This window comes from Notechis scutatus, chromosome 3, assembly GCF_049901735.1.
Source record: "Notechis scutatus isolate UNSWTSFEM ecotype Mainland chromosome 3, rNotScu1.2, whole genome shotgun sequence".
Taxonomy (NCBI): Eukaryota; Metazoa; Chordata; class Lepidosauria; order Squamata; family Elapidae; genus Notechis; species Notechis scutatus.
This window is the reverse complement of record NC_142011.1, coordinates 188489632-188509011: the sequence shown is the minus strand read 5'-3', so window position 1 is coordinate 188509011 and position 19380 is coordinate 188489632. Positions and strand designations below refer to the sequence as shown.

The following is a 19380-nucleotide window of genomic DNA, read 5'->3' as shown; positions in this document are numbered from 1 at the left end:
CCTTTGGTGCTGTGAGCTTGGTCATTTTCTTGCAGATGTTTCATTACCAAACTAGGTAATGTTTACTGTTTAGTAGGACAGTGTTTGTTTCCAAAATGAAACACTGTAAATATCTTCATTTGCCTTGCAGGGCAATGTGTCATATATAAGTAAGCCATTCCTTTGTGAATTCAGTTAGGTTTCCATTATGCAGTGAAAGATGATGAGCTTGAAAGCTGAAAACCTGTTCAAGACCAAGTCCTGCACAACAGGATGAATTTCATTACTTGCCCCAGCTCCTGTCAATCTAGCAATTCGAAAGCATGCAAATGGGAGTAGATAAACAGGTACCACTTCGGTGGGAAGGAAACCACATTCTGTGTGCTTTGGTGTATAATCATGATTGCCATATGACCATAGAAATACATTTGCACAATGATTGGGTAAGAAACATAAATGAGTGCCCCCTAGAGTCTATGGTATGATTGAAGTGGAGAAACCTTTACTTTTACATATGCACCTTTACATAATATGCTGTTAGTTTGGCCATTGCTGCTTGTTCTCCATTTTTGCTCTCTCTAAAGAAAAGACATAATTATTTTTGCCATTAAGGATATATTTGGATTTCCTTATTTTATGAATTCACATCTTATGTTCACCATTTCTGATTGCTGTATTTCAGATTGTCATAAAAAACCCAATCTAATAATTAGATGACATATACCATTGACTCTGCTTTTGCATAAAGTAGGCAATGAAAATGTCAAAGGAGAACAAACAATAGTCCTGTTTTTTCTTCTGGAATGTTGGCACATACATATGCTAACCGGTTCTTGAAGTAGATGCTGTCAAATCTTGAAATGCACAAGTAGCAAGCAACATGTTTCGTTTGTTTGTCATTTCACATTAAATTCATTTACTTCTTCTTATGCTTCATTCTGCCTGCTGGCAGCCATAATCTCAAAATGTTCCATCTGTGCTGCAGCCAATTTCTAGAACATAATTTGAAAGAGGTTATTAAGTCATTAACACTAGAGAAAACAAAACCAAAATGTGTGATGGTCCAGAGAGAACTTATTATAAAGCACATGATCTTTTAAAGATGGAATATCTTGATAATATAAATAGGTATAAGAGAAGGTCAAAATTTCTTTTAGCAATGCTTTTAAAACCCTATCTACGTATCTTGGTTGAAAGTATAAAATATTAATGTATTTATTAGGATTTAGTTATTTTTAACAATAAAAGGGCTTAATGCATAGTTCATAAAATATTGCAGGTAATAGTTAAATAGAAGGCAAAAATAATATTACAAGACAACTTAACTCCAAAGATTTGGGACTAATTCATCTTATAAACAAAATATTTGAATCAGTTTAATATAAGGTATCAAATTGAGTCATGTGCTTTTTGGAAACATTCAAAGCCAATTCAGAAACTCACATGGATTTCCTAGATTTGGCAGAGCCTTCAAATATGTAATCTCAGAAATAACATAGTCCATAATCCTCACAGAGGCAGGCTCATTTATGTGTAACATTAGCAGAATTGCAAAGAGAATTCTCATCTAGTTCCTAACATATATTCCATTCTCTGATAAAATCTAAGTATTTGACCCATTTAAAGTTCAAAAATTCTCTGACCTTTTTCTCACCCAAAACTAATGCTGGGGTTTTGATTCTTAATGATTCAATGGAATACAACATCACAAAAATAGAAGCTCATTCAGTCCCTTAAGGTCCTCACCCCAATAGATGTGTTTCAGAATAGATTTTCAAAACCTGTTGCGTATGCAGTTGGAATTTTTTCCCTCCTATTTTAAGCTATGGAAGAAGATATGTTAGCAGAAGAGAAGAATTGCCTTTAACTATGCATTAGTCTGTATATATTTCATCAGTGAGAATGATGTCATTTTAGTTTGCACTGTGCAAGAAATAGAGATTCATACATTCTCTGTATAAACTAAAAGAATAAAGATGAAATCTATATTCTACATTTACTTCTAGAAAAATGTAGTGGCTATAGCTATTTATACAAAATTATATTGGTGATCTAGTTCAGCTTTGATCCTGCTGACTGTATCAAACCCTCAAGGTATTTATTCCCTCCATTGTTTTATTTTCAAGACATCTTGATCATTTGTCACAGAATGTATTTTGTATTATATCTCAGCACTCTTCGTTACTCTCATTATTTGGTTAGAGGAAGCCTAAAATCTGATGTTGGAGAGAACATTGATGTTGTATGAAATGGAGACAGAAGGGATTAAGTTGACAGAAGAATATTAGTTCACACATTAGATGTAGGAGATGACCAGACTAAGTCCAAGTGAGGGGTCAAATGCATCCTCAGTCATGAGTCCCCTCGCACCCACAAGAGTTCTAAGTCCAGTCCATCTTAAATTCCTTTGACTCCTACCCACAATTGGTTTTGGCCATTAGTAGTTCAGATTCTTGTAGAGAGCGGAAGCTTGCAATAAAACTTTGTAAAACTTTGAACTGCCTGGATTTTCTGATTTCCTGGGGTTTGACACTAACATTTGTTTTGTGCAAAAACAGTTTGTGGGAATATGAAACAATATAGAAAAGGGGATGTAAGTATACAATATATAGGGATACATTCCAAAAGTAGAAAGTAAAATAGATGAACTTCATGGGATTTGCATGAACCACTATGTAGGCAAAAAGGGCTGAAGTATTTTTTTAAGTCCAGGCAACAAGATAACATTGGATATTGCTGCAACAAATGCCTGCTTGATTCACTGACATATATGGAAGAGGAGGAATAGTACAATTAGCCTTGCACAATTTTGTTATTATAGCCAAACTCAACAGAAGTTTTTTTTTTACCCCTCTTGTGGAGATGATTTCCTCATCTGCTCTAGCTAGTGGAGCTGACACCAAGCAAAAATTTATCATTTTTAGTAGATTTTACATCCAAGTTTTTGAACTTTGGTGTTGGAGAAGACTCCTGAGATTACCATGGGCAACTGAGAAAGCAAATAAATGGAGCATTGAACAAATAAACTCAGAGTTCTCAGTCAAGGCACAATTTATCCTACTTTAGATACATTATGCAAAGACTTAATCTCCGGAGAAGGCTGTAATGCTGGGAAAGGTAGAAAGAAAGAGAAGAAGAGGATGACCACCAGTAAGATGGATGGACTCAGTTATAGTGGTGTGGGGGCACCATTGGAAGAACTAAAAGACTAGGTTTTAGCCAGATCATCATGGAGAAAAATCTATCTATGTGATTGCTAAGAGTCAACAACCACCTGATAACACAGAATGAATCAATCAACATCAAAATTCAGAAGTTGTGAAACTGAACAATGTACACATCCAATGTTCCATCCAAAACTCTAAGAATTTCATTCTTATCAACAAAGGAGGATATTTGTTGCTCAGGGCAAACCCATTCCTTCCTAGTACTGATGATATTACCTAGTTTGGGAAATGAAACATCTATAAGAAAATAACCAAGCTCAGAGAGCCCCAAGGACACTTAATTTCATTCCTGCTAAGAGTCCAGTTAGATTTCTTTTTTTAATGGCATTAGGAAAAACAGCCTCCTTCTTCCATTACTCTGTTTCCAATCCATGTTTCTTGAGCCTTATTTCTCTGTAGCTTCATTAATTTAAATGATTTTCATTAAGAAAGAGAAATACAATAGCCAACATTTGTAATAACTGCAGCATAAATCTCATATATTGGTATAGTCTCCTTTCAGAATTTGTATTATGAGGCTTTTCAAAGATTATATTACCTAAAAACATAATGTGCAGCAGCATCTTTCCAAACATCTTTTGAAGCTGGTTTATTTTTTTTTTAAAGAACACCAATGTCAACATTGCAATATAAATAGAAGATTGAGTATTGCAGGCTGTTTGCACCCAATTTTCTATCTTTCCAAAAAATGATCTAAACTTGGTGTCCTTTGCATAAACATCTGATACTTGGCCTGCTGGCAACATTACACAAAGAATGAAAACTCAGTTGGATGATGATGATATCAAGTTACATATAACTGATCTACTCCCACAAACACTGATGACCCTACAGTTCAGATGATCCTTATCATTATGACCATTCTCACCAATTTGGTTCTAAGAATTGCCAAATTACTCAAGGAAGTTTCACATATCCCAATTTTTTTTTTAAAAAAACCACTCACTAGCCTTTTATCTAATATCTTCATAGTGGCATATTCTATCCAAATTTGATTAACTGATGTCAAAAAGTCAGGTTCCATCCTTTTATGCTGACATCGGCTTCTGTAAGTCTAGCATGGGTGATGTACTGACGATCTGTGACAGTTTAAAATAAGCTTGGAGATACCATATCTCAAAGTCATTTTTCTCTCAGCACTATTCCATAGGCATTTATGTTCCTCTTTGGGTGGGTGGGGGGAAACCAAGATAATTTACCAAAATGAGCCATCAATGTCCAAACCACTAAATCTAGAAAGCTTTAATCTCAATTTAGTTTGTTTATATTTAATTTAAAATGCATAAAGGCAGGCAAAAAGCTTTAAAATATATTACTTCCAAGCCTCATTTGTATATTGCCTTAGAAAACAGTATCTAATTGGCACTGCTAACTGTGCCTTATAAAGATGTTTTCATAACCAGTATTTTTTCCAAGATATTTTATCTTTAGCCTACATTTGGAATTGCATTTATCACACAATTAGCTGATTAGCCACATTTTTTCTAACACACACACACACACACACACACAAACCAGAAACAATGTTTAGCTCTTTAAAAAGGCACATGTCAAAATATCATGGATCATGCCCTTAAGCATAAATAGGCAATATGTAACTTTCACTGCCATCTGACATATTTATCTGAAGTGGGAATTATCTAAATAATTGAGTAGAAGACTAAGATCTCACAATTTTTCAGCAGAATCTACTGGGAAACTCTGTTATAAAAGGCTATCCTGGAATCTCCATAGAATTAGATATTCTGCTCTAATAGAATATCTTGAATGAAAGCAAAAGAACCAGGGGACCACAATGCACTACAACTGCTTCTTTATTGTAGTGGGCTGGGCAGCTAGAGTTTGAGTGCAAATTTCAAGAAGGAAAGAAAAGGTGAACTGGACACTGTTCATCGGTATTCTATATGGGACATGATGCAAGTATCTGTTGTTGCCTGCTAGAAAACTCCTTTCCTCTGGGAAGCTGATCCAAGATATTTTCTCTTGCCTGCTAGAAAAGATTCCAACACCCAGTCTTGTTGATGTGGACCACCACTTTTGAGGTTCTATATTTGTCACTCTGTGTCTTCTTCTAACTCTTTTTAATGAACCTGCATGCTTCCTATACTTCAACTAGCATAATTATTAATAACTCAGTGTTGAGGTCGTTTTGGCCAGGGTGCTAATTTCATCTGACGGAAAGGAATCAGAGAAATAAATTCTTAGCAACATGCCAGAGAATCACTTCTCTGGTTCTCAGATTTCAGAAATTTCCTAGGTCTATTTTCTTGAAGTCCCAAGTCAAGGGCAATTTTTAAATAACTGTACTTGATAATATCTCCCCTCTCTTAACCCTTTTCTCTCTTTCTCTCTTAGGCTGTATCTCAAGGGTCATTCTGGAACAGCAGGGAAACAAAGCAGTCTGATATTACATGGTGCTGACTTTAGTACCAAAGATGCTGACAATGACAATTGTATGTGCAAATGTGCTCTTATGCTAACGGGAGGTAAGCATCCATTTACAAAATCATATATAATGTTTGGATGAAATAACGGGAAGGAAGAGAACGTGATTACACTACTTCTGAATGATTTTTTTCATTCATATTTTTCAAGGGATTTCAGTAAAGTTTTAACATGGCAAATCCCAAGCTTTCTCTGTTACTAAATCCTGTACCCTTGGCTTTCTTTAATAGTTCAGTTTACTTTATGGTCATTGCACCTTGTACAACGAAACTAAGTACCATCTTTATATACATTATGGCTATGAAAATAAACACAAACACAATCCTTCACATTCTATACATTGAATTGAAAACTACTGGTATTGCATTAATATTGCAGTATACAGTAGAATTCAATAGAGTTATTGTCCTGGAATAGAAACTGTTTTTCAGCCTATTTGTCCTTGTTTTTATTATCCTGTACCGTCCGGTAATAGTTCAAAAAAGAAAAAAAGGGTGCGATGGATGGTTGAGATGGATCTTTGAGAATGTTTTGAACTTTCTTAAGGCAGAAGGAGCTATAAAACTCTTCCAAAGAGGGGAGAGGGCAACCAGTGATCTTCTGGGCAATGACGTTAGCCCTCTGGAGTGCTGTCCTATCTGCCACTGTGCAATTGGCAAACCATACACAGGTGCAGTAAGTTAAGATATTCTCTATGGTGCAGCGGTAGAAGGTCACTAGCAGTTTTTCATTTAGTTGTTGTTTTCTGAGAAACTCAGATAGTATAATCTCTGCTGGGCCCTTTTGACCAGTGCTGCAATGTGAGCACCCCAGGTCAGGTCCTCTTTTATGGTAACACCCAGAAATTTAAAACTGGCCACTTCCTCCACTTGATTCCATTGATAAGCAAGGGCTGGATGTCTGATCCATAAGTAAAAGCACACACTTAAGAAAGAGACAAGAGATCAAATGAAATAATAAGTGTGATAAACTCATCTTTTGGGGCTTTTTCAGACTAGAAAGTCTGATCACCTAAGAAAATTCAGAACGAGAAAAATGTAACAGATAACACCAAAATTAGTAGCTGTACACTTCAAGAAAAAGCTGAAAAACATACTGAGGCAGCAAAAAGAAATTCTCAGTTATACTGAGAATAAGATTTTTAAAAATCCAAAAACTTCCTATTTTCAAGGCAAAATAGCTGTTGATAAATTGCAAAACAAATTTTGGAATAGTGCTAGTTTATCTTTTGGATCCCAAAAGTGTAAATGTTCCTGGTTGGGTATTAATTGAGTTTGATTAGATTGTAAAAACTCTGAATAGATTAGTGTGTATGTTTATATTTTTACCATATGCATCTTCCTACAAGATAGAAATTTAAACACTTCTCAATAATCAGACTTAGAAAGATGTATTGAAATCGCTTGGTCCCAAAACCAGTTGTTAATATAACTTAATAAAACAATTCATCTTAGAAATAATTGTATTCTGGACAGTAAAATTCCTTATCAGACTTTCTGTTGGTCTTGGCAATCCATGTAGACAGCTCATTCATTATAAATTATATAAAATATACATGAGTTCTGTAGCTATCTTTGATAGACTGCATGGAATTCTGTAGTTTCTCTGAGAAATGAAGAATATATGTGGTGAATAACAGCATGTATGAACTGAGCTGCTGATTAATCAGGGTTAACAACAATACATATACACATTGTATTTCTTATTCAATTTGATATAAAGCAGTTTCTTGTAGGGAAATTAAATCTACTTTTGACTAGATTCTCATTTCATATAAAGTTCTGTAAGGGATAGAACTTCAAAGTGTTGTGTATTTATGTGTGTGTGCGTGCATGTGTGTGTGTGTGAAAAGAGGGGAGCATAATAACACATGAATCCAATGGATATTTCTTTTTCAGAAGTAAGTTAGGGATCTTTAACGGGAAATGTTTTCCATGTATCTAGACAAATATTCCCAGAATCCTTTGTGGACATCCATTGTATTTACATTTGAATAGAACTAATGAACAACAACACATTATTGAAGATCTGGGAAAGATTCATATACATAAATAGACATCCTATTACTTATTTCCTTGAGTACATAAGGCCCCGTAGGCATTTATGCAATCATTTCTTGTGACTTTCATAAACAGCATCACACCTGGAGCAAAGATATTAAATCTACCACCTTCTACCACCCTAGCAACATTTTATGCTTCTTTTTCACTAGCATATAAAATTACAATATACCCCTTGTTTAATAAGAATTAAGGCCATCTATCATGGCCTTTGGAAATACTTTTCTAATTTTGATATAATACATGACTTCTTTTTTCTTCTTCAAGCAAGTTAGATCAGAGGCATATACTTGCTTTCAAATTAACCTAGCATAAATCCAAAGTATTTGATTGGATCTTATTTTTAGTTATAGCAGTATTGGCACAATCTGAAATCAAAAGTTGGTTTTTGTTTTTCTACTTATGAGTAGCTAAACTACTATAGTTTATGGTATGAATAAATAAAAACTAAAATCACTTTAGTGGTGTTTGTAAACCAACAAAATCAAAATATGAAAATTGTTAGCTGAATTGCTATTACAAGTATATCCAATCAATTTCAACACTTTATTTCTTTATAGCAGGAAATTACATTATTATAAGATAAAATTATACTGTAAGTCAGGAGTGAAGCTATATATATTCAGCAGTATTTAGTAATTCTAATTCTTAATTAGCTATATCTTGTTTCTGACCATTAAATTTGTAAATTTTGTCATGGTGTGTTACTATCCTGTTCTATAAATAGGTGAAGAAGAAAAAAGTGTATTATTATTTAATCTGTATCCAATCATTGTTTATCATATAGCTAGGTATGTATTTCTTCATTTATTCATCAAATATACATGGCCGTCCACCTCAGGCAGTCTTACAATAAAAATATAAAACAATAACAATATATAAAAAACAGAAATTATTAAACAGTGATTTAAAAATCATAAAAGATACAAGAGTTTAGAAGTTAACAGCAATAATGGAATCATCTCAGGATCTCACAGTTCCCCTGGGATCTCCAGGCCTGATGACGTATCAGGTTTTGAGGTACTTCCAGAAAATAAAAAGGGAAGGAGCTAACCTCCATATAATAATAATAATATACTAGTGTAGTGTAGTGCAGCATAATGTAACATAGCATAGCATAATATAATAATAAAAAATATATGCAATATACCAATTTCTTACTGCCAAAAAAATCTAATACTGTTTGGACTTTTACTCTGAGCCAAATCATGAATATGTTAGCTACTTAGCACTGGTTCTAATTTTTTGTCCACATTTTCCCTTAATTTTCCCTTTTTACTTTGTTCACATAAGGGGAAAAAAAACCTGCATTTTCCCAGGAAAGTTACAATCTGAATGGGTGCCGCATTAGATTAAGATAGTATCTGATGAGATTAATCTGTGAGGACTGATTCAAACAAGCAAGTCATTACTTGTTCCTGTTGACAAGAGAAAAACATTTATGTGTGTGAACTGGATCATTCAGATCAGAGATAATAAATAGCCTCTAAGATCTGACAAAAGGGAACCTACTTAATCAAAGTAGTCAGTCATGAGCTCTAAAATCTACAGTCTAGTAGATTGTTCCTACAGGCATAATTTAGGTAGACTGCCATCCCATCCTGTGTTGGAATTTCTAGAGTTTAAATTTGACTGGTTAAAAAAAATCCCACAAAATCTTTCATGGTATGACTGATCTTGTAAAGTAGATTAGTAATAGATGCTACCTACTAATCCATACTTTTGGCAGTGTAAATGGTTCCAAAAGCCGCTTACGTAGACTTAACTCTGAAAAAGAAACAAACAAACAAAAAAGAGGATTAGTTTCTTCTTTCTTGTTCAGCTTTGTCTTAAATTTATAAAGATTATGTTCTTGTTACAGTTAACCATCAGTTGATCTGCTTTCTTTTTCCTTGGTTATTAGCCCCTAAGATACAATTTTGTAACCAAATAAAGTTCAGCTGCATCAAAATAGCAGAATGCCAGAATATATCTGGCACCAATTCTTCCCCAAACATCTTGTTATGAATTGTTAATTCAGGGGTAGAGATATTCAAAGTTTTATAAATATGCAAAATATGAAAAAAGGATAGAAACAACAATGGAGTTGGATTCAAACAGAAGAGTTATGTTTGAGATTATGGATTACTTATTATTTCTAATATTCCTTGTGTTTAAAAACAATGACTCTTTTCTTTCTGATATTGAAGTAGCCAAAAATACATGAGCTATAGTGCAAGTAAATACAAGGCTTCTTCAATGAATTTTTCCATCATCTCCAAAGAGTAGATAGGAAATCCAGAATTTAAGGTTTATATTTTAATTAGAAAAATAATAATATCTAAGCATTTTAGTATGGAAAAAAATGTTACTTGATTGAGCCAAAAAAATCTGACAGCATTCTGCTAATGATGTGCAATGAACTTGATTATAATTTACCTCCTCTGCAGGTCACTCTAATTATATCCTGTGTTTGCAACAGTAACCTGGCATTAAAATTTAACAAAATCAGCAACTAACATTCTTCTCCTTTAGGGGATAAGAAAATAAAATTCTTCTGTCTTGACATCACCAAAAATGAACCCTAAAATTTAGTCTCATAGATAGGATTTTTGAAAGAATAGCAATAGCACTTAAATTTATAAAGTTTAAACTATAAATTTATACACTTCACAGTGCTTTACAGCCCTCTCTAAGCAGTTTACAAACTCAGTATACTTCCCTCAACAATCTGGGTCCTCTTTTACTGACTTTGGAAGGATGGAAGGCTGAGTCAACCTTGAGCTGTTCAGGATTGAACTCCTGGCAATGAGATGAATTAGCCTGCAATACTGTATTTTAATCATTGTGCCACTACAGTTCAAATGATTAAAATCATGTCACATGTCACTTTTCACCCTGTGTATAATTTTCTTGTGAAAGTGACTGATCAGAAAATATCCAATATCCACCAAAGATTTCCATGTCAATAGATCCACCAAGCCAGATTTTGAAGCATTTGAATTGAGAAGACTAAAAGAAGTCCATAGCCATGCTCTTTCTCTATTTGAAAAAATATATCCAGAGAAAATGTCCTTTTCTTATGTGGGATGCATCTGAGAAAGAATGAAAGTTTTGTAAAAGCTGCATATGAAAAAAGCACAAATGTATAAAAGAAATATATTTTATTGGGTAAATAGATATTTTGAAAAATCTGACTGAGCAATATTTTTTTAAAATTATACCAGGAAGATACTATCTTTAAATGTTTCTAATGGAAATTATATTCAAAACTGTGCATTAGGAAGAGTTGAATAGAAAAGTTTGATATGAAAGGAAAGCTGTGAATGAAAATGATAAATATCAGTTATTTTTAATCCCATTCCAACAAACCCCCAACACATAGACATATATACACTGGAACATGGCTCTAGAAACACAGACAGTAAATAGATCAGATTTCTGCATTCACAACTGAAGTAACACTTGGAGATCTATTGTTTTTTTTTAGTAAAAACAGGCCAAATAATTGTGGAGGAATGGAATGGAAAATTGATAGTGTTTGTAGACTATTCCTTAAACCTAAAACACAATGCTGATTTTATCTACTTAGTGTAGTTATTAAACTACCAGCACCAAAACTGAAATTCAAAATTAATCTGGAAATTTTCAAAAGGAAATAATATAATATTTATATTTATAAAATGATATGAATATAATATTTATCATCAGAGTTTCACACCTCTAATTTACTCAGAATGGAAAATATGGGAATAATGATGAAGTGGCGGGGGGGGGAAGTACATTTGTGAGCTTTAGTTCCATCAATTCCTATTATACGTTCTTAATGACTATTGCAATGGCCTACATCAGTGGTATAGGGTGAGAGGTAAAAGAGGGAAGAAGCAAGGAAGAATGAATGAACAGAAAGAGAAATTGGGGGAGAGAAGAGTAAGACTAAATTGCATACCTTAAATTCAAAGATGTTATCAATGAACATAAATAGTAAATAATGAATATGAAAGCATCTTGCTGGTAGCTTTCAACATAGAACCATTGGTTTAGCAGCAATTCCAAGTTGCAATGGCATTGAAAAAATAAACAACCATCACAGCATTACATTATCATAATTTGCTGGGGTAGGTGCTGGGCAACTAGCATGTATTTACAATGATTGCAGTGTCCCGGGATCATGTGATCGCTATCTCAGCTAACTTTGGACAAGCAAAGTCAATGGTCAACTGCAGTGATTTGCTGAACAATAATGGCAATAAAATCAGGTGTGACCCAGAGGTGGAATTTAGCAGGTTCTGACCTGTTCTGGAGAACCAGTAGTGGAAATTTTGAGTAGTTCAGAGAACCGGCAAACACCACCTCTGAATGGAGATTTTACAGTATCCTTCCCTTGCCACGCCCTCCAAGCCACGCCCACAGAACCGGTAGTGAAAAAAATTGAATCCCACCACTGGTATGACCTACTTAACTACCTTGCTTAGCAACAGAAAGTTTGGTCCCAATTGTGGTTGAAAGTCAAGGACTACCTGAAAAAAGGGGGGGATTTAAATACTGGAATGTTGAAAATTGAAAGGAAAAGGAGGGTCATTCCATTATTAATTCGTGGGTTCAAAATGGCTCGACTTTATTTTTTATTTCCTATAATTACATCAATTCACCAGTATCAAACATCTGATAGAATCAAATAGTTTTTTTGTAAAAACCATAAGGCTTCTCCCCATCTCCCAGCACTAGAAATGAAATATTAAAACTTAAAGAGCTAGAAACATTAAAAATGAAAAACAATCCTTATGATTTTACCAAGCATGCATGTTCCCACATGGTTCCGCCTTGCCTATTTAAGAATCTAACTAAGCTCTGCTAGTAAAATGATACACTGATTCCCTACAATCTAATTAAGCCTGGTTTCGATTGTTTTGAGTTCATTTCTCTTCAGTGCCATCGACAATGGAGGAGAATCAGGAAATGTTTGTTTCTCAATGATTTATTTGGCCATGTTTACCTCTTAAAAGTTTGGCTACAAATATTTAAACAACAAAAAACCTGCTGAGGACAGAATTTAAGCTCAGATGACTGTATGTTTTTAAGAAATAAATGGTGTGCCTTTCCAATTCCTTCCATGCTGACAAGAAAATTTGGGAAATTTTTTAAGGCAATAATCCATGCAATTCATCAGTACAGATTAGTTTTTTTGCATCTTGGTTCCCTTTACCATAATTTGATAAAGGTGAACTAGAAGTCCACTTCTCTTCCCATCACCTTAAGGAAGTGTCCTATGTACACCACAACTTGTGGCATTGAATTTTGACAAAAACACCAGATAACAGAATAACAGAGTTGGAAGGGACTTTGGAGGTCACTGGTCCAATCCCTTGCTCAAGTAGGGAACCCTGTATTATTTCAGACAAATGGTGGTCCAATCTTTTCTTAAAAACCTCTACTGTTGCAGCACCCACAACTTCTGGAGACAACTCGTTACACTGATAAATTGTTCTAATTGTTCCTAATGTCATGAAATTTCTCCTTAGTTCCAGGTTGGATGTCTCCTTGATTAGTTTTTATCCATTGCTTCTTGTCCTGCCTTCAGGGGCTTTGGAGAAAAAGTTAACCCCCTCTTCTTTGTGGCAGCTCCTTAGATATTAGAACACAGCTGTCATGTCACCCCATCCTTGTTTTCATTAAAATAAACATACCCAATTCCTGCAACCATTCTTCATATGTCTTAGCATTCAGTCCTCTAATCATCTTTGTTTCTCTTCTGTACACTCTCTAGAGTTTCAATATCTTTCAAATTATGGTAACCAAAACTGGATGCAATATTCCAAGTGTCAACTTATCAAGACATTATAAAGTAGTATTAACACTTCACATGATCTTGATTCTATGATCCCTCTATTAATGCAGCTTTGGACTGTGTTGTCTTTTTTGGCAGCTGCAGCACACTGCTGGCTCATGTTTAAGTGATTGTCCACTAGGACACCAGATCCTTAAATGTCTTTGTGTCCTATGTTCTAAACTTAATTGTCTGGAATCATTTCTACTAGAAATGCCAAGAACTGAAATTGGATATATTTTTTGTGTATACTCTTAGAAAATTCACTGTTAATTGAAAAACTCTGGAAATCAGCTTAACATATGTTGCTCATAATTTTAATATTTAATGCAAACAATAAAATGTTCAATGAAATTATCCAATGTGCTATTGCTTGTTCTAGCACCAACATCTCATTAAAAAACTCTCTATGCAGAAATGCTTATGAGTGAGAAATGGTAAAGGAGAGATATCAACTATTTTGTTTTGGGTCTGCAGAAAATAAAATAAATAGAAATAATATTATTTGTTTTGAAAAGCAAAGGGTAAGATAATAAGAACTGATATGATAGAATGTAGCATGGTGCAAAGCAAACCCCTAAGCTGGAAACCTTAAAATGTCCAAAACCTTATCTTTAAACACTTACTTGGAACCTGCAAATATGTTTATTCATTGCATAAGCTTGCTGGTGATAATGTTGAAACATTTAAGGCTTTGCTATACTATAGCAATTAGCTCACAATTAGTTAAATATGAAGACTGGTGTACATAAAAACAGGCTCTTACTATTTGAAAAATCATAATTCTGTATTAATTAAGAAAAGTGGGATTAAGTTTGAGTAAAACTAGTTGATGAAATTTGTAAGTCCAGGTTAAAATTAGGGTCCACTTGAATAGTGAGTAGTCCACTTTCTAAACAGTTCAGTTATTCGTAATATTACTTTAGCATTTGTAATAAATTAAAATATTATAATATTACAGATATAGATTGTGATTTTCTTATTTGCTATTATAAAATATGATGAAAAGTAGTTCTGAAGATCCACAGCTATAGTTTATGGCAATACATTTGTATGCATCCTTTATGCTGAAGTTTGAAATGGCCACAAATGCTATAAAAATTAATTGTTGAATAAAAGGGAAGCAGTGAAAGTATTCTTCTGATAATATATAGATTCTGCTGGGGTTAAATTTATTTTGTTTTGTGTTCTAATAGATGTTCAGTCAGATAAAAGCCAGGAAGCACTCAATATGTCTCACATTGATCTTTTGTTTATATGAATGCATAAAGATAATTAGAACAGGAAGGGTTATATTACCTGAATTAATTGAATAGGGTAGCCAGAGGATATTTTATGGACTTTTCAGAAAGCAAAAGAAAAAAATCACTGCTTTAAACATTCATGGGATTCTTAAATTATACTTCTCTAAGCATTTGCACTATTCTACACATACACAGTATTCTTAAATTAGGAGTTAGAAGAATGAACCTCAAGTTCACTTAGTTTGTCTTTCATTCAAACATAGTGGCCCTGTTCTCACAACAAGCTTAATTTGGTCAATTGTATGTTTAGCATGAGAACCTCAAAATATCACCTAGATCAAAATATCACCTAGATTGCTTTAAAAAACTAGAACTCTTACATCATTGCTAGCCTCAATGCTGAGTTACCATACATTTGCTCATCAGCCTCATGTTACAAACCAAAGGGACTATGGTTCAGTAGTTAACAAGTCTGTTTTGTTCCTGTTTTCAGGTTGGTGGTTTGATGCCTGTGGCCCTTCCAATCTCAATGGAATGTTTTATTCAGCTGGACAACACCATGGAAAAATAAATGGGATCAAATGGCATTACTTCAAAGGTCCAAGTTATTCATTACGTTCCACAACTATGATGATCCGTCCCTTGGACTTTTAAAGAGGCAATAAGATAGTAGCCATCTGAAGGACACCTTATGTAATCTTTAGAAGCAGAAGATTGAAACTCCATAAAAATTCCAACATCCTAGCTGTCTTCGGATCTTATTTCATTGGCTGCAGTAAACGAACACAAGTTGCTGCCCAACCCAGGAACAGGTGAAAGTGTGGATTATGAACAATATAAAATAGCTTTTGTGGCTATTCAGTGGACAACTTTAAGGTTCGGTTGCCACAAATAAACTGGTATCTTTTAACCAAAGCCTTTGTTATTGTTGTTGTTGTTGTTTTGCTTTCATCAAGAGGAATTTTACAAAAAAAAATACAGGACATGCAAACCAAGTGGCCTTTTGAAAAAAACAGAAATAAAGTCTAATGGATGGCAGAAGATGTTTGTCAGGAAAATGATATCAATTCAATGCAATGGTATCAATTCAACTGCTATTTATTTGTAGCCCCTTAAAATGCAACTATGGCCTTACAACCTGGAATCAGAAAATGTGATTGAGATGGAAAACTTATCTTTAATACAAGAACAATCTGGTATATATGAACCATTTCTCATTAAACCTATTTTAAACATGGAATATCCTTCAAAGAGACAGTGAATCAAGTTGGACAGAAAAATATGGTGAGAATGGTCAATTGACCTGTATGGCTAGGCTAAAATTTGGCAATCCAGATAATTGGATTCTTTCAAATATTTCAACTATGTTTGATAGCATGATAACAAAAGGAATTATGGATTTTTCTTTCTGACTGCTACAGCTTTACTTTGCTTTATATGACATTCCAGTATGAATGTCATATGAAAAACAAAAAGAAAAAGTACAGCTCTTTTTAAAAAATTCAAAATCAAGGTTATTTGTACATAGATTTATGACATGGATACACAAATACAGAAAATATGCAAATTTCATAACCATGTATTAACTGGATTCAGTCTTGCTGGTTTGCATGTAAATGCTACTACTAAATTGCTAGTCTTTCACATCTGTTATTCAACCTTCACTTGACAGAATTCAACATAAAACTACGAGTTATTTCCTATCCTTTATTTACTCCTTTGGACAGTGGGTTGGAAATTAAGGAATACAAGAGAAGAAAAAGATTACAGATATGGATTGCAAATGCCCTGAATGGAAAGCAGTTATAATTGAGTGGATTAATTTAAATGGGAAAACAAGACCCTATTTAAAATGAGTAGGACTAAAGTGTAATTCCTTAGATCATTATCTAGAGGTACACATAATCCTGCCTTCAGAGACTTCTAAGATTGTGGGTATTGTGTTTTCTACTTTTTTCCAATACATCCATATCCAAAATTCAATGTGCATTCTAATGAGTGTTGAAACCTAGTTCAGATATTTGGCCAAGGTGACAAAGTCATTCATTGATATTTCATCTTCCAATGTACATCTAACATTAGACACAACACCATATTGGAGGAAAATTGGCAGTTGAATCAAACCTTTGACTCATCTCATTCCTGTTTTTATGGTTTCAGAAAAGCATAGACTTTGGCAGTAACACATGGTCCATCATTTCTATGTATGCTGATCATTTACATATAAACATGATATTACTTATTTTATCTGCATCCCATTTTTCCCTTGGGAAGATTATATTAATTTGTTGATCCGCAATATATACATATGTGCCTTTAAATATTTTCTCAAGATAAAATGGCTTATGATAAGCAAAATACAGGATGATAATTTAGAACTTTTATGCATTTTGTCTTTTCACTGAAATTAAATGGGAAATTTTTCACACTGAATTCTTAAAGGAATACAGGAAAATAGTGGACATTCATATATACACCTCTTGGCCACTGTGTAATAAATAAGAGCAGAAATGTCAAAGTCCACCCATGAGGACTTTAAAAACAAATCTGTGAAAAAGTATTCTGAACCACCAAAGCAAAGGAGAACTTGTTTAAAAAAAACACTCAGGAGGTGTTTTTTTTTTTTGCCACCCACCATTAATTCATGCAGATTCATGTGAAGTGGAGGGACACTATGGTTCAGTGGTAAATTATATTGACATATAGAAGTTCTAAATCCTGTCCTTGTATCTCAAAAGCTGTAGTGGTGCAGTGGTTTGAATGCAGTATTGCAGGCTAATTCTGCCCACTCCCAGCAGTTCAATCCTGGCTCAAGGTTAATTTAAACTTCCATCCTTCCAAAGTCAGTAAAATGAAGAACCAGATTGTTGGGGGCAATATGCTGACTCTGTAAACCACTTAGAGAGGTCTGTAAAGCACTATGAAGTTTAAGCACTATGTAAGTCTAAGTACAATTGATATATCTGATAAAAGAATTTAAAAGATACAAGTGCCTACCAAGTGCCTATTATTCACAGTTGAGAATCCTGGACTAGATATAGAAACTGCATCATCTGGTAATTCATCGTTTTATGGTCCTATCTTTCTGAGATATAAATGAATTTCTCATTTTCTTAAGCCAGTAATTATTCTCTTTCTATTATGTACATGACTGGTGGTTCTGAAATTAAAACATCATTGGGTTTAACCAATGCCTGAGCTTTTTTTTAATTATTTTTAATTAATAATTTCTGTTGTATCTAATACAATGGTGTCAGCTTCCTCTTAATCCAGGGAAATAATCTTTCTTCCATGTACGGGAAGAAAACAAGCACTCATTTTTAAAACAAAATATGAAAAAAACCCAAGGATTTACCACAGTATTCTTTGTAATTGGGACAGTTTTCAAGTTAAGTTGTGTATTTATGTATTTGTTTGTATTTACATATTCCTGCCTAAAGGGTTAATTTGTTATTTTCTTCTTGTGGTCCCTGCCAACTGTTGCTTTTTCTCTTATTTCAACAATCTTCACTTATGTCCAAAGATTGTGGTGCTTCTTGTGGGTGGCATTTTTTTTTAAAGTCACCAAATCCAGACTGCTACTATGTGGACTCAATTGCAAAGGTGGGGGGGTTTAAAAAAGTCACACCTACAAGCATATTTACCTGTTTATTTATCTCTGTTTGAAGAAATGGGGGACATGATTTCTTATCCTTTATAATAAAATGTTTAAAACACCCTAGATGGTTCCATATTTTGACTTGGTTGGGAAATACATTCTTGTGGCAGTCCTGCCCTTAAAATTCAATATTTTAAAAAGAAAGCTGAAGAATATTTCAAGTCACAGGCAGAGTGTGCATGAAAAGCTGTACTCTAAAAACTTTACAAGGGGAGCGATGGCTCAGCAATTAAAGACGGTGAGCTTGTCAGTGGAAAGCTGACAGCCCAGGTTTGAGACCTGAGTGCTGAGTGACAGGGTGAGCTCCCATCCTTGCTCAGCTCCTGCCCACCTAGCAGTTCAAAAGCAGGCAAATGTGAGCAGATAAGTTACCATTTTTGTAGGAAGGTAAGATGTTCCATGTGCCTTAGCATATAGTCATGCTGGCCACATGGCCATGAAAATATCTTCAGACAATGCTAGCTCCCTCATCTAAGAAATGGAGACGAGCACTGCCCCCTAGAGCTGGAAACAACCAGGCAGGGGAAACCTTTACCTTTAAAAACTTTACATAAAGGAAAGTGTTTTCTTTCTCAATAATATACCTTTCCCCCTTTTTTCTTGCCTTTTCTTTTGATGTTCCAAATGCCGATCCCAGCAAAGTGATTATTATACAATTTGGATTTTTATTTGTTTGTTAATTATGCCTGCTCCTCTGGGTCATTTACTTTTTTCTTCATCCTTAATTACTTTTCATTCTTTAATCATTCATTCATGAAAGTTGGCACTCTCAAACGATTTTAAATGCTTTTACCCCGAGCCAGATATTGTTTGCCATAGGTATTAGGGAGAAAGTATTTTAACCATTGCTTTGAAATAGATTCATCCACATATTCCAAGGAACTGAAATGCAATTGGACTTCTTCAATGAGCACATTGATGCCAGACTAACTTGTTTTACAAAACCAGAACAAAAACCAGA

The 19380-nt window shown here is 34.1% G+C and overlaps 1 protein-coding gene across 1 annotated transcript in view; it reads left to right on the top strand.

The window, feature by feature from the left end:
- ANGPT1 (angiopoietin 1) overlaps nucleotides 1–18076 on the top strand; it is a 139920-nt gene extending 121844 nt beyond the window's left edge. The window contains exons 8-9 of the mRNA XM_087962087.1: nucleotides 5562–5692; nucleotides 15255–18076. Coding sequence (XP_087818213.1) covers nucleotides 5562–5692; nucleotides 15255–15415 — 292 coding nt within the window. The 3' untranslated portion in view covers nucleotides 15416–18076. The remainder of the gene's footprint in view (nucleotides 1–5561; nucleotides 5693–15254) is intronic.
- The last annotated feature ends 1304 nt before the right edge of the window (nucleotides 18077–19380 follow it).